Source organism: Lichenostomus cassidix, chromosome 10, assembly GCF_008360975.1.
Source record: "Lichenostomus cassidix isolate B80296 chromosome 10, HeHo_3.0, whole genome shotgun sequence".
In the NCBI taxonomy this organism is placed as follows: Eukaryota; Metazoa; Chordata; class Aves; order Passeriformes; family Meliphagidae; genus Lichenostomus; species Lichenostomus cassidix.
In genome coordinates this window covers 5930935-5946625 of record NC_139491.1, presented here as the reverse complement: position 1 = coordinate 5946625, position 15691 = coordinate 5930935, and the positions used below count along the sequence as shown (strand labels likewise).

Here is a 15691-nt window from a genome sequence, read left to right as displayed (position 1 = left end):
CAAAAGCTCTGTTATTGCCCGTCCCTCGCAGGGGAGGAGAAGGCACAGCCGCCGCACCGCGCGCTGGAGTTCGCGTGGTGTGATTTTATCACAGTTTCTGTCCTTTCGGGGAGCAGCCGCCCCGCCTGCGCCGTGCCCACCCCTTCCCCGGCCAGGAGCGACCCCGCCGCACCGCGCGGTGGGCGCAGGGGAGGAGGCGGCAGCGCGGCCAGGAGCGCAGCCGGCTGACAGGGGCTCAAAGGGGGCTCTCGGGGAGCTCAAGAGGGCTCAAAGGAGGCTCTGAGGGGGAGGCAGGGCGAGGGGGACGCGGCAGCTCCCGGCCCCCCGCGCTGCCCCCCGCGCTGCCCCCCGGGCCTCGAGGCGGGCGCTGAGGGACGCGCGGGCCGCGGCGCAAACTTTAGCGGCGGGGGGCGGCGGAGCCGAGCCCGCCCCGAGCAACCCCTCCCCGCCCCGCCCGCCCCCTCCGCAGCCTCCCCGCGCCGGCGGGGCGGGCCGGGGGCGCCGAGGGGCGGAGCGGCCCCGCCGGGCGGCGGCGGCGCCGAGCCGGGACGCGGCGCCGGGCTCCGCACCCCGCGGAGCGGCGCGGAGCGGCCCAGCCCGGCCCAGCCCCGGAGCCATGCCGCTGCCGTGCCGGGGCTGGACGCTGGCGCTGCTCACGCTGCTCGTCGGTTTCCTCATCTTCGCCGATATCTCGGAGATCGAGGAGGAGAGCGGGTAAATCCCCCGTCCCCGCGCGGAGGAAGGGGCGCGGAGCGGAGCGGTGCTGGGGACCGGGGAGGAGGCGGCGGCGGCGGAGGAGGGGGCGGGCGCCCGGACAGTTTCTTTGTCTCCGGCTCTCCCGGTTTCTGCCGTGCCCGAGTGGGAAGGGAGCGCGCTGCGCTCCCGCGCGGCTCCGCGGGGCCGGTGGCAGCCCCGGGCGGGACCGCCCCGCCGCCGGGCAGGATGGGGCACGGGGGGCAGCCACGCCGGGCCGGACAGGGGTGCGGGAGCGGGTACTGCTCCCGTTAGAGACGCGGAGGTACCGGTCCGAGGAAGGATGCTGGAGCAGGTACCGATCCCTTTAGGGATGCTGAGATACCTGTCCGGATAGGGATGCTGGAGCAGGTACCACTCCCTTTACAGACACTGAGGTACCGGTCCGGGCAGGGATGCTGGAGCAGATACCACTCCCTTTACAGACACTGGAGTACCGGTCCGGGCAGGGATGCTGGAGCAGGTACCACTCCCATTAGAGACGTGGAGGTCCTAGTCCTTTTAGAGATGCTGAGGTACCAGTCCAGGGATATTTGATCAGGTACAGGTCTGGGTAGCGATGCTGGAGTGGGTACCAGTCTGATTAGAAATGTTGGAGCAGATCGTGGTCTGGAGAGAGGGATTTTGGCACGGGCAGTGCTGATGGATGGATGGAGCAGTTCCCTGAGGAGGATATTGGTGCAAGTGGTCTGCTGGACAGGGATGCTGGGGCAAGTTGCAGCCCAGGAGACTTAGGTGCCACTGGTGGTCCAGATGGGTGTGGTGGAGAGGTCCAGCTAGTGGGAGTGATGGATAATGGACCAGTCTGCCGGTGGATAAGGGACCAGTCTGTGGGATGAGAGAGATTGAGCAGGGACCAGTTGGGTAGGGATGATGGAGCAGGGTGGGAGAGCTTAACCCACTGATGTGTCCCCGTGGGATGCATTAGGGGCTTCGTGACCACAGCCTACTGATCACTGTCATGGTTGGTGTTTACCTGCAGGTGCCACCTATGGCAGGGGCTAAAGCAGCCCCTCAGTCTGAGGATCAACACCCTACCCACCCCATAAACCCCATCTCTGAGGTCTGCTTGGAAACTTAGGGAATGAGAGGAACAAATGCAGAGAGGAGGGTTTGCATTAACTTGAGGAACTTGCTACAGCAATGTGGAAAACCAAATTATTCTAGTAATGAGGTGTGCACTCAATGTGCCCAAATGATACAAAGGTTTTTCTGTTTGGGACCAGGTGGCTTTGTCCACTGTGTTACACCAAAACAAAAACACCTTGATGAAGTGAAAAATGAAATGCAGTGATGTTTGTTTATTGTTTCATTGTTATATTATTTTGGGTGCCACAGACAAGAAGTGCTTAAAGGTCAGTAGCCTTATCCAGAAACATCCAGCACCAGACTGTGGGTTACCAGGGTAGATGAATTGTTGCTCTGCAATGAGCTGGCACTAGCTATATAATAATAAAGGAAATTAAAAGCTTCTGATGCATCCTCCCCATTGGACAGGCTGCTCTGATCCCCTTGCTTTCTTCCCATCTCCTCTTCTGGCTTCTGTTCTTTCTTCTCTCTCCTCACCTATCTGCTAGATCTACCCACTAGAACTTGCTGTGCCCTTATTGAAAATCTATTCTGTTTTGTTACTTACTTGTCCTGTTTCTCACCCTGGTTCATTAGGGATTCCCAGTATTGTGTCTTTTTTCTCTTCTCTTTTCTGTGCATTGTATGGAAATTGGCTGTTTGCTGGCTGCTTATCTCCAAACCCTGGCATCTGAGTTTGTTGCTGTAGTTCCTCCAAGGAAGTACTGCCAAGCGGTGCGGCGGCAGAGTCGGCAACAGGGTCAGATGAGTTCTGTAGGAACAGCAAGCGGCTTGTTCCACACAGCATTCAGAAATGGTAGTGCAGGAGGGAACTGGCAGAGGAGAGGAGCCCCCTGCACCTGGGGGTGAAGGATGGTCCTGCATCCCTTGCCCTCTGATACACGTGAGCACCAGACCTTTCACAGATCACTGCCCATGTCAGCTCTGCTTCCCATACGGGCATGAACAGAGCAAAGGTGGGACCCTGCTGTATTAATTATAGATTATTTAATCATGAAGTTGGGAAAACTGAGCCTTTCTCTCACTTTGTCTTCTCCCACACACTTTTCCCTGTTGCATCTCTGGAGTGCTTCGGGTTTGATGAGCTCCTGTATCCCAAACTCAGTAAGGGGCCAAACACTGGTCACCTTGCACAGAAGCCTGGCACAAAGGGCACTTCATCCCTGCCTGCTGCCAGGAATGGTGAACACAATGCTGTGACCTGGCTGAAGTGTATTGCCAGGGTGACATGGAAAAGCAGAGTGCCTGGTCTGCAGCAGGTCAGGGCATGATAGAGGGCTTTCAGCTTTGGGAGCCACATAGTAGTATTTTTTGTTAACACGTCCTGTAGGTAAAAGGAACTGTGTGACAGCAAAAGTGCACAACAATATAGAGAAGAGACCCTGCCAAAGTTTTCCAGGAGCTGCTCTGTGTGTCCAGGAGGGAACAGCTCCTCTCTGTGAGAGGTTTGGGAGATAATGTGTATCTGTGCAGCTTTCCCTGACATCAGGAATATCTGGCTGTTGGATTGTGTGGCTCAGCATCCTCCTTCACACCCCCACAGACCACCATCACGTTGGTCAGTGCAGCAGGGAAGGAAGGAGCTGCCCAGCTGTGCCCTGGCAGGCTTGTGGCACTGAGGGGGGCTGGGAAACACAGGCAGGTGCAACTCTTTTCTTCTTTTTCCTTGGCATCGAAACACTCTCTAATTATTGTGAGGAGCGAACAGCTTGCCCACTTTTACACATACCCTGCCCCCTGCCTGTGATTTGGATTGTCTTTGGAAGAATGTACCTCGTACGGGTGGGAGCGGGGGGAAACAGATTTCTCTCACTTAAAAATACTGAGAAATTTCAGAAAGAAAACACGAAATGTTCATTAGGTAAAAAGTGAGAGAGACTATAATACTCCTGGCAAAAGGACAGAAAAACCCAAACCCATGCTGTTTCTCACGACAATAAGTTCCCCGAATCGCAGGTGAAGGGAGGTAGGAGCCGAGGGCGGCTGGAGCTGCTCTGCCTGCCAGTGGCTTCTGAGAAAGATGTTTGTGCCTTAAACAGTCCCATCACCCTCCTCTAAACATCCTTATCCCACCTCCCACAGCCAGGAGATGCTGAAACAAAGAGGTGTTTGGGCAGGGATGAAAATCCAGCAGTTTCTCGCTCCTGATGCTGCGTCTCTCATGCTTAGCCCTTTCCTCCCACCCTGCAGCCACCCCTGTGCGCAGGTTTTCCCCCTGCTCCATCCTTGTCGCCGTATGGACGTGTCACCTACGGATGTGTGGCTTGGGTCGTGTGCCTGGCGGAGCGGTGGGATGCCGGTGGGATGCCGGCGGGCAGGGACACGGTCAGCGTGTGCTGCACTGTGCAGTATTGCTGCTGTGAGTGGTCTTGGCACTTTGTTTCCGAGCAGCCACCTGGTTCCGGGCTGCTGAACTTTTCCTGCAGCCCGGTGGCGCCTGTGTTTCCATGCAGCGCTCCCGCTCTTTGTTTCGCTGGGAGGAAACAAAAGACACGCTCCCGTCTGTCTTGGGGAGCGCTGATGCCATCGCAGCCATTTCTTCATCCACCCTGGGATAGGGGAGCGGAACAGACTTCTCCCCGCGGAGGAGAACAAAGGACTTGGCATCGAGCGGGATGATTATTGCCGGTGATGAGGAGGAAAATCATGCTGCTCGGGTTTAAGGGGACTCTCTTTGTTATTCTGCGCTTGCTACAGCGGTTCTGCAGGGGTCCGGCTGTGTCCTGATTGTCTGTAGAGGGAGCTGGTGACCTGCTGCCACCAGGTGACTTCTTGAATTAGCGTCTGAGCCATCTTAGGGAGCACTTGACACTTGGTAATGGGTTGGTCTTAATATGAGTCAACCTTTTCCCTGCTAGCCCAGACCACATGCCTTTCCATCTCGATTACAAGAGGAATTATATTCTGCTCTCTCTAAGTGACGAATTGGAGTCTCCGATATTGCTGGCCTGCCTGGGAGCTTGTCAGTAAATTGCCACTTTTTCCTCATGTGCCCTTTTCTAACGCCTGCCTTTCAAAGGCTCGGGAAGAGAGATTTTGTGTCCTTTATGGAGGCTGCAGCACTTGCTACAAGCAGCCTGTAGTGGGCTATAGTCGTAATGCTCCTTGTCAGGGTTGGTCCATGGGGTATAAATGTCCTGCTTATGTCTTCCAGGCTGTGATTTACTGTGCCTAGCCCAGAGTTAGTCTAAGACTTGCTCTCTACCAGAAAGTTTTGCTGGAGAAAATGCTGTGTTCTACCAGCAGCCGCTTTTGTGCACTCACACAGTGGGTGTGCACAAGCCAACAATTATCCAGGTTGGGCTGGAGGAGGAATAGTTCTCAGCAGGACCAAAGCCCACGGACACCCTGGAAGTATTCATGTAAATGGAGCCAAAGGAGACCTTTGTACTGCTTGGCTATGGCAGGGGTCTAATAAAAGCTCCGTGACACATCAGGCTGGGGAATAAAAGCAGTGTTGTAGCACTGATTTGAGTAAGAAAATACTCAGGGTAGGCTTTGATTGCAACTCTTCTGACTCAAGCAGCCAATTTCAGGTTGGCTGCAGTGCTCCCCCTCCTCCCCATGAAACACTACCTCACCTCCTGCAGCCCTTCAGGGGCAGGGTGCACTGCCACAAAGACATATCCAAATCCCTGTGCTCCTGCCTGGAGCAGGCTGAAGGACGTGAGTGTCCACAGCTTGTTTCCTTAACCTGAACTGTGAGGAAATGTCAGCAGCAGTGGTACCTGCAGGGTGGGCTGGGAAGCACTCACAGACCCCCAAGCAAGCAGTGGAACAGAAAGAAAACCCAGTGCTTGGAACATAACTAGGGGATTTCAGGTACATCTGTTGAAAAGTTACTCCTCAGTCCAGTTCTGGTTGTCAGCAGCTTGCAGGATCCCCAAGGAGGAAATTTCTGAGCTTGCTGGTGAGGAGAGCTCTGGTAGGAGGATGCAAACCACCAGCGAGCCCTTCTTGGATGAAGCATTGCTGTAGCCAGGCCAGTCCACACAACCAGAGCAATGAAGACAGCAAAGCAGTTCCCAGAAGGGCTTCAAGTTTCCTTTTTGCCCAGGAGTGCTTTTTCTTTCCCACCTCTAACCCTGCAAGTGCACAATCCCAGTCGGGGAAGGCAGAGGAAACCTTTCTGTCCCAGCAGAGAACAAGGAGTTGAGAGCTTTGGCTCATTTAGCGAAGGCTTGTTGAGCAGCTAACGGTGAGTTAAGTGATTCAGCCTCAGCAGTGCCGTGCCTGCTCCTCCGTGCAACGCCAGCAAAGCCCTGGGACCAGGGCCAGCAGTGACACAGCAGATCCTGACACTGTCACCAGCCCTCCCAGCCCTTCCCAGGCATCACCACCCCCCCAGCCTTTCCCAGCCATGGATGAACTGAAGGGGTTCGTAGATCGCGTGGCAGATGTGCTTTTGATCTTCCAGGAAAGTGTTTAACAGGAGTGCCTTTATCTTTCCTTGGCCTTTCAGGCTGCCCTAATGATAAGACCAGAGGAAATGGCCTCAAGTTGCGCCAGAGGAAGTTTAGATTGGATAGTAGGAAAAAGTTCTTAACTGAGAGATCTGACAAGCATTGGCACAGGCTGCTCAGGGAAGTGGTTGAGTTGTGAATCCTGGGGGTAGTTAAAACGTGTAGATTTGGCACTTAGGATGTTCCTGGTTTTGTTCTGGACTTGGCAGTGTTGGGTTGACTGTTGGACTCAATCTTAAAGGATATTTTCAATCTATAGGATTCTATAATTCTGAGATTCTGCAGGTATTTTGCTTTTGAATCCCTGAGAACAGAACTACTTAAATACATCCACAGGCATGGTTGCTATAAAAATCAGTTGTTCCAAACCAGACTTCTTCTAATTGCCTCCCTCATTTGTTTTCCCTGGGCCTGGGTCATCCTCAGCAGCAAGAAATGAGCCCAAAGTGCAACATTAGACAATAATTATTTTGCCATTTCTCTTGCTCCCATCCCCATTTGCCTCAGGAAACAAGGAAGTTCCCTGGCAAAGTGAATTCACTGGAGGTGCAGACTTTCAGGTGTCCTTCAGCAAACACCACTGCAGAGCAGCCTGGTGTCAGCTGCTTAGTCCCTTGCAATGCAATAGCAAAAGAAAGAAAAAAAAGGAAAAGAAAAAAGAAGAGTATCTTTACAGCTCCTATTTCTTCTCGTTTCCACTGTAAATCCTTGTCTTGGCTGGCAGCAGCCTTGGGAGATGCATCTTCATCACCAGCAGCAGCACTGGCTCTGATTGAGAAGCAAAAGGGTTGATCCAGGGCGATGGCACTGCTGAAACCTGCCGGAGCAGTGGCCGTGGTGTGGGGTGAGAGATTTAACTGCTGAATACTTCTTGCTACTGCAAACCAAATCCTTGCTATTGCATGCAGAAATTCCCTGGGAAAAGCCCAAACAAACAAAACCCACCCCACGCTCATGCTGAGCACGCTGTCCCTTCCCATCCAGCGCTCTCCACAGGCAAGGCTGCTTTGAAAAGCACATTTTGTCCCAGTTTTGAAGTGTTCTCTGAAGTCATCCTCAGTCCAACAGCACTGCAGTGGGCTCCAGGTATCACCCATGTGGCTGGCAGCTCTGAATCCAAGGGTGGTTCTTACTCTGTGACCTGCCACCTCCAGCCCAGGCTTTGTCAACACCTTCAGGAATATCACTCAGCTCTCAGCCAGCAGCTACAGCAGGGACCATGCTTCCCCTGCAAAGGTTAAGCATCATCGTGAGGCATCTCCAGTGCTTTTGCAGACACCCAAAGCACACTCAACTGGCAACCAGCAGCTGCTCAATGGGTAATTAAACTTCTTGCTGCTGCCTGGATTTCCACAGTGTAGCTTTGTGAGCAGGGAAGGAGAGAGGAGGTCGAGCTCTGAAACCACTATGGGCTTTTCAATATTTGGCAACTTGACATTGTGATCTAGGATCTATATCCCTGTGAAGGTCCTGGGATGGCTCTGGTGCTGGCTGTGGGGTGTAGCTCTCACCCAAGCACTTCCAGCCCTCTTTGAGGAGGCACCAGATGTTATTTTGAGGATGCTTATACAGAAGAAGTGCCCCAGGAGGATGTCCCTGCCCAGGAGAGGTCCTCAGCATCTACATCAACAGTGAAAGAAGAAACCACATGAGACCTTCTGTATTCCAGTTGCTTCACAGTGCAGTGGGAAAAGAAATGAGAGGGGTGTAGGAGGATGAGCCCAAGGGCCCACAGCCCCATATGATAATGTTTCATCTTGTATCATTTCCCAAAGTATGTGGCATCCAAGATGCTGCAGGAGCCACTGGGATTTCTGGCTTCTGGGACACGGATGCTCATGGTGACAGGTTCTTCTGCAAGACTGATGTTCTGCTGTTTGTGTTCCCTGAGAGCTCTGCTCTGTTGGGAGAAAAAATTATCTCAGAATAATGTATAGTGTAGACATGTTTTGTAAGCAGTGAGGCTTTTGTCTCAGCTACTTCCTACGTCTTCCCTAGGCTCTTGGGGTTTTTACCCTCTCCCTTCCAGAAGGGAAAGAGAAAGAAAATAAATGCATAAAATACACAAACACACACTGCCCAGTCCCAAGCCCCTCACTGGACCCTTTTTGCCTGCTTCAGTGTCTGTTTCTTTGCTGGCTATTTCATGAACACAGCCAGAGAAAAAGAGCTGATGCCAGACATAAAGTTTTAATGGAAGACTTGAGATGAAGGTGGGAATAAGGTCCTGCCAGAGCACAGGATGTGGAGAGGGGAAATGTCTGACATTTGAGCCTTGTGAGCATGTGAGTATTTTAGAGCAGTGATAAAACAAGATCATCTTGAGGTGATTGAGCACTGCACTGGAACCCCAGCTGGACCAGGTGATGTTTCTGAAAGCCATAATATGGGCACACTTCCCCAAATGCAATTGTTTGACTCGATAGAAAGAATTATGCTTGGAACACTAAAAATAGCACCTGATGTTTAGGAAGTTTTTGACACTTGGGCTGCCAAGCTGTGACAATATAATCAAGTGAGATTTTTTAAACACATTGAAGTGCAATTTCGAACATCTCATCAAGATGTATGGCAGGATCTTCTGTCCGAGCAGACAACTGCTTTAGAAATGTCTTCCCAATTAATCCCTTGCTCGCCTGGGGAGTGCAGCTACCACCCAGCAACCACCACTTCTCTTCATCACAGTCTCCTCCACATCCCAGGATGAGAGCCTCCAAAACACTTGGTGAAATGTCACAGGATGGACCTGCAAGGGTCTGAAGTCCTGGCTCCCCCAGTGTGTTATGAGATGGGATGCAGGAAGGTGAGATGATGCTGCAGCCTGCAAGAGCAGCATTCCTGGAGGGGGGAGTGGTACCAGGAGAATGCACAATGGACTGTTTGAGTACAGGATCTCAAGGTTCAGAAATGCAGCTCTGATCCCATCACTTCTTGTCTAGCTCTGGCTTTTGTTTCTGATTTGCAAGTTGATTTACACGTGGGGCTAACCAGCCCTTACTCTTTGAATTTGCCTCTCCTGGGACAGCAGAGCATTTGATGGATATGGGTGGATTTTGACCTAAACCCCACAGTAACCACAGGAGTGTCTGTAGAGCAGCCCACAAGGGGCCTTTCTGATTAATGTGTCCTTTTTCCATCTTTTCAGCCACACCCTGATGTGCTGATGGAAAGCCAGGACACAATCTCCAAGGAATCCTGGCTCAGATTCTGGGCTCAGTTTCTTCTCACTTTGGGGTCCTGAGACACCTTTGTTGGTCCACCCTGCAGGGTAGGGCTGGACAGGTTGGCGTTTGTAAGCCAATTATTTCTCTTTCACAGACAACTTGGAAATGTGACAATTTTTCCCTAAAAGCCCTAGAGTCGTGTTGGCTGTTCTGCTGTTCTCAACATAAAACCTGAATTTCAGGGAAGGGGAAGGGAGGGTTGAAACCTGTGTCCTGATCCACATTTCACAGCATTGTGAGCATCAGCAGGAGCAAATATATAAAGTAGTTCTGGTCTCGAGGACAACACTGGAGCAGTCCTTAAAAAGCAAAGTAAATATAGGTGGTGATTTATTTTTTTTTTTAATATACTGCCTTAATGTGCACAGTCTGCAGCCATCTCAAGAGACTCTTGGCTGCCTCTGCTTTTTGGGCCAAAACCAAAACCTTTTTAGATCAATTCCTGTGGTGCTCTGGGCATTCTCACCCAGCAAGAGCCATACCTGTTCTCAGCAAGTAAAACAGAATTTTCAAGAGGACAGGTCTGCTGGCAGCTCACAATGCCTGCTCCTGGCTTGTGGAACTCATTTTTTGGTGTTAAGGGCCCAGCCACTTCACCCCCACTGTCCCAGCTGTAAAACAAGGATCATAAAATGCACCTAACATAAAAGCAGGTTGTGAAAACCTAATTAGTAGGTGTTAGTCTTTTGAACCCCTCAGGTAAAAATTGTGGCGCTCTGAACTCTCTTCCTGAGGAATTCAGGTGGATAAATTCTGCTTAATAATCCCCAAGGGACTGTTATCTATCTTTTATGGGAAGGAGGGAGGAGGACTTGGGTTGCCCAAGGTCAGGAAGAGGCAGAGGTTTTGTTCCACCAGGGATGAGCTTCACAAACGTGGTTAAATGCAGGAGGGTTGGAATGAGATGATCTTTAAGGTTCTTTTCAACCTAAATCATTCTCTGATTTATGAAATGGGTGGTTGGGTATGGCTGAAATTTCCAGTTAGCTTACATTTCTCTTGCCCATTTCCCATGTGTATCGCCTGCCACACATGCTGGGGGAAGCAGGACTTGGGGGTGGCCATTGTAAAATACCCATGGAAAACACATTTTCTAATTGGTGAGCCTGGGAACATGGACACATGAAGTCTGCTCTTAGCCCGACGAGGCTCTGTGACCTACTTGTTCAGTCAAAGCAGCTTTGATTTCACGTATCAGAATGGCTCGAAGCGAGACCAAACTTACCTAGCAACAATTAAGAGAAGCATTTAAGAAGCAAGAAACGATGAAAAGGGAAGCAAAAACCCTAAACAGGCCCATTCACAGTGGGTGAATAGAAGAGTCTTTGCATACCTGATTTGTCAGAAATTATTCATCCAAGAGCATTTGGGTCTGAACCATAAGACAAGTTTTGTTTTATATCCTCTGATATATATGAATCAGTGTCACTTTACATCTGAGCACTGAATGTTTTGACCTATATAATATCTTAGATAGTGGCAATGCAGCTTGAAAATCCCAGCAAAAATGAGAAAAGATGGCATAAGTCAGTAAGATGGCATTAGCACATATAGATGCAACTTATCACTGGAAAACATCCCAACAGAAGCTCAAAGAAAAATGTTTTATAAATAATAGGATTAGGAAACAGGTTGGGACTTTGTGGAGCTGGCTATACAATCAAACTGATAACAACTAGATTAATAAGGCAATTCAACCCAAACACAGTGTAGCACTAGAAAGCTTTTCAAAATCAATGCTATCTGTGCTATTTTAATCGAGGTTGGTCTTCGCCTTTTGAAGCAAAGAGATTTGAAACTCCAGCCCAGGAAGCTATAATAAAATGGACTGATTGTTTTGGTTTGTTTTTTAGCACGTGCTTCTTCATTAGTACCCTCCATTTCTAAATGTTTTCCTCTTCCCAGGTGGGGGAAGTGAAGGCACACAGGGGTGCTGGCTTGCCTGTGTTGGTAAAGAAGTATGGCAGACCTTGGAAAATACTGTTCTTGGCTCAGTTCTGGGTGTTTTGAGCTGGTTTGTCTGGCTGGGACCCACCAGTGGGCTGAGCTGAGCAGGATGGCTGGACAGGGCATCCTGCATGCAGCACACATCACCTTCCACTGCACAGAGGGAGACTGTATGGAAAACATGCTGGAGTTGTAGTGTAGCACACAAAGCACCAAAAGACTGACAGTTTTGAGCATTTTAAGACTCACTAAACCAGCTCAGACCTTCAGCCAAGTATCATGTCCCAACTTTGAGCAGTCTCCTTGTCTTGGAGAGGGAAACCAAGGCTGGCACAGGGAGCAGTGTCTTTGCCAGCATCTCAGGTGTCCACAAGAGCATCGTGTGTGCTGCTGGCCAGCAGGGCAGTGATCCCAGTGCCATGGAGAGATGGTTTGCAGAGCCCTGCTCTCCTCCACCACTAAGCTGCCCTCTCCATATTCATTTATGACAGCAGAATGCTTCATGCTGCTGTTGGCATTGCAATATTTTTGCTTTTCACAGTGTGTGAGGGCAAAAGAGTTACCCCTGCCACTGTCCTTGAGGGGTTTCTGAGCTGGGAACCTCCAGGCAGTCTGCTTCCCCACCAGGCTGCACACAGGCAGCTGGGAGAGGTGCTCTCAACTTGTCTTCCTCACATCCAGCATCTCCAGCCCCAACACGTGCCTCAATCCCAGGAGGAGACACACAGACCTGTCACTGAGGGCATGTAAAGCCAGGCTGGATGAATGCATTTGAATAACACATTGTGATGCTCTGAATCCTTCCTGCTGTAGCCACAAAATGTGGATGAGGTGGGAACTAACACCTAGGGAGTAGTCTTCTCTACTCCCTAATTTCCATTTTTTTTCCTTTCACAGAGACTGTGAACCAGCATGTATTCAGGGGAAAAATTTTTTTCTCTGAGCTTTGTCTGTCCTACAGCAAGTGTGAAGGAATGTGAATCCCATTTGGAAGGCTCCTTCAGAGGAGACGTCTCTGAGCATGGTTTGCACACTGATCCAGTCTGCTCCCACACCCTGCAGTGAACCCCATTAATGTGGAGGCTTGTTAAATGCCAGTAGGCTCCAGGAATGAGCCAGCCCTGCTGTTCCCTTGATGCACCAAAAAATGAAACAGCTCTCAGGTCTGTCAAAGGAGAGAGGAGAGCGCCGGAGCAGGAATCACTCCAGCTTGGCCATGGATGGTCTCTGGCAGGAGGGAGGAAAGGGAAAACCATGGTGGCATTTGCAAGGGTTTGATGTTACGTGGTGCTGAGGGCTGTGCTCAGCCTAATGAGGGGATTTGTGTCGCATCCCACGAGTCTGAAAATCCTTTTTAATGGCACCAAATGCGTTCACACATGCAATTTCTTTTTCATTTTTGTCTAACGCATTTGGGATTTTTTTTTCAGAACTGGTAGAAATACATTCTCCTGAGATACATTTTCATTTAGGTATATATTTCTGGGTAACAATATTTCTGCTGGAAGAGAATTTGGTTCTCTTTATGAGTGTGCTCATTGGGATATCTGTGCAATGGGAACAATAAAACAGAGCAATGAGCACATGGCCGTTAAAATGTGTCTGACTGGGAGCCCAGCTCCCTTGAGCGTCACAAGGTGGGTGGCTTGTTCTTTGTGACCCCTTTGAGAACAGCAGGTTAAAGCAAGAAGGGACACAGCAGCCAAATAGATGCAGATCAATACTTGTATGTATTTATTTTTAAGTGAGGATCCACAGCTTGTGTGAATGGTGTGGTTTTTTGAAGGAGCTTGGTCCAAGTTCTTCAACATAGTACCATGTAGGTGCTGGAAACTTTGGCTGTTCATTCCCACAGGTCTTGGTCTGGCATCTGTCCTTGTGTGGTGGTGTCAGGCTGTGGGAGTGACACTGCTGTCACTTCAGGTCTCAGCTCCAGCCGGTGAATGACTGTGGTGAGTTGGCCTTGTAGCTTCAGCCGACTTAGACCAAAGGTGGGGATGAGGGGCTTGAAGTCACTCACAGGATTCGAGCGGGCTGGCATGGAGCTCTGGGTCTGCACTGGGTCCCTGGGAGCTGGGAGAAGGTACACCATGAGGATGAGGTCTCCACAAGTCAAGGAGGCTGGTTATTCAGTCTGGATAAAAAAGAGATAATGGGTGTTCTGAATGAAAAGCCTAGGTGAAGACAGTGGGGGAAATCCTGTCCAGATCATTCAGTTCAGTCCCTAACTGAAAACAACAGGGAAAGTGCCTTGGCAGTCTGGAGTTGGAGGAGACCTTCTCTGTGCCCTGCTAACACCTGGCTCATAAAGAGAAGTAGGGATGTGTTAAATGCAGCTGTAGGGTGCACGCTGCTGAGGCAGCGAGAGCAGATGTCTTTGATGGCTGGTTAGATCACGCAGGTATTATTAATTGGGGTGGCTCGGAGCGTTTTTTGCCGGAATGGTTTCACGGTCACAGCAGGGCAGCAGTGACAATGGATGAAAAGCCCTTCAGAGGCACCAGGACATCTCCCTTCTGGATGGGGTGGGACACAGGTGGCATGGCAGTGTCTCTGCTCGGAGCCCTTCGGAGCAGGATCTCTTGACTTTTGAACAATGCTTGGCAAAAAGGAGCTGGATTTATAAATAATGCATTTCCTTTGTCTTGCAGGAGTTCTGGAGGCAGAGGTACAATCAGATCAGCTGTGAACAGCTTACATAGCAAATCTAATAGGTTTGTAAATTAGATTTTGTGTTCATTTGTTTTTGCTGTAAGGCAGCTATTAATCTGCCTCTCCTCTTCGCTGGATAGTGCTGTTCTTATTTAGCAAATGTATCTGTTTCTTTTCACTTCTGCTTTGCATTTTCTTAATCGGTTCTCCCCCTCCTTCTTCCAGCTCAGTGCAATAATCATCTGAAAATAACCAAGGATCCGAAAGTTGCGGTGATTGAGAGAATGAGAAAGAGTTACTTATTGTGAAAATAAGTCAGTGATAGAGTTGCTATTTTCCATAGTTTTAAGTGCTATTAGAAGAGAGATCACTGTGTTTGGGATCAGAACTCCATTCAGTTTTATTGCAGTGCACTCCAGGAACATCCCTCTGTGGCAGAGTCATTCCCTGGCATCCCAGCCCCATTCAGTGTCTCTCTGTGTTATTTTTACAATGATTCCCTGTCAGCCCAGCATTGCCAAGTGGCACGTTTGGAAAGCTTAGTCACACCGTGCAAGAAAGAGTGATACCATTCTGTGATGATGTCACCACCCGTGATCAAAACACAGAAAACGGGCAAAACCAGAAAAATCGTAGTAATTCCCAGGATTGCTTTACAATTCCATTACAATTTTTGACACCTTCTAGGTAAGCTTTCCAAGACATGAGTGATGCAGCAAAATGCAAGAAGCAAACAAATCTAACAGACTGGCAGCCTCTGGAGAGGTACTGTACACACACACACCAGGACACTGGCAGACAGCATTTTTAAGCACATTTCCTTGCCTTTTTGAAACATTATACAGTGTGAGCCACTTTGTGTCCTGAGAAGCTCTTTCCCTGGGCTGAAGATGTGTCCCCAGGAGCTGGATGTTTGTCCATGAGCCTGGGCCACCACCTCTGCCCCATCTCTCACTCTGCTCCCTCCTTGGGGTTTACATGCTTTATATAAATGCCTTTATTTACAAAGCATTTCCCAGCTGGAAAAAAGCCCTTTGCAGTGGAGAGGGAGATTCCCTTTAGCTGATAGCAAGTGCTTTGGCTGTGTATTTTTCAGAGTGCTCTGAAGTGTGAAGGCTTTTTCGGGCTGCAGATACACACACAGCTTCTTGATGAGATGCTTGGCTTTTCTTTTTGGAGGGCAGCTGGCTGGAACCAAATATTTGGAGGCTCCTTCAATTCATGCGATTTGATTTAAATGGCACAGAAGTGCTGGGGCTGATTTGCTTCTTAGAGCAGGGATTAAACACTGGGGTCTCCCAGAGATCATCTCCAGCATCTGGCTGCTGCTCATTTCGTGGTCTGGAACAGGTGATAGGGATGCTGAAATCCTTTTGCTCAATTCTAAGCAGGGAGAAAGTTTCCAGTGAGCCAGCCTGCCCTTCTTTAGTACAGGATGCTCACAGCCCAGCCTCACAAGCAGCTCCCAGCAGCGCAGCTGAATTAATTTCTCTGTTAGGTGAAGAGAGAGTTGCTTCTCTCTGATGAGGATTTTAATCTCCAGGAGCTGAGCTGTCTCTGCTT

At 50.1% G+C, this 15691-nt stretch overlaps 1 protein-coding gene across 1 annotated transcript in view; it reads left to right on the top strand.

The window, feature by feature from the left end:
* Positions 1 to 501: 501 nt before the first annotated feature.
* Positions 502 to 15691, top strand: part of ST8SIA2 (ST8 alpha-N-acetyl-neuraminide alpha-2,8-sialyltransferase 2) — a 30506-nt gene continuing 15316 nt past the window's right edge. The window contains exons 1-2 of the mRNA XM_085070401.1: positions 502 to 714; positions 14128 to 14190. Coding sequence (XP_084926527.1) covers positions 617 to 714; positions 14128 to 14190 — 161 coding nt within the window. The 5' untranslated portion in view covers positions 502 to 616. The remainder of the gene's footprint in view (positions 715 to 14127; positions 14191 to 15691) is intronic.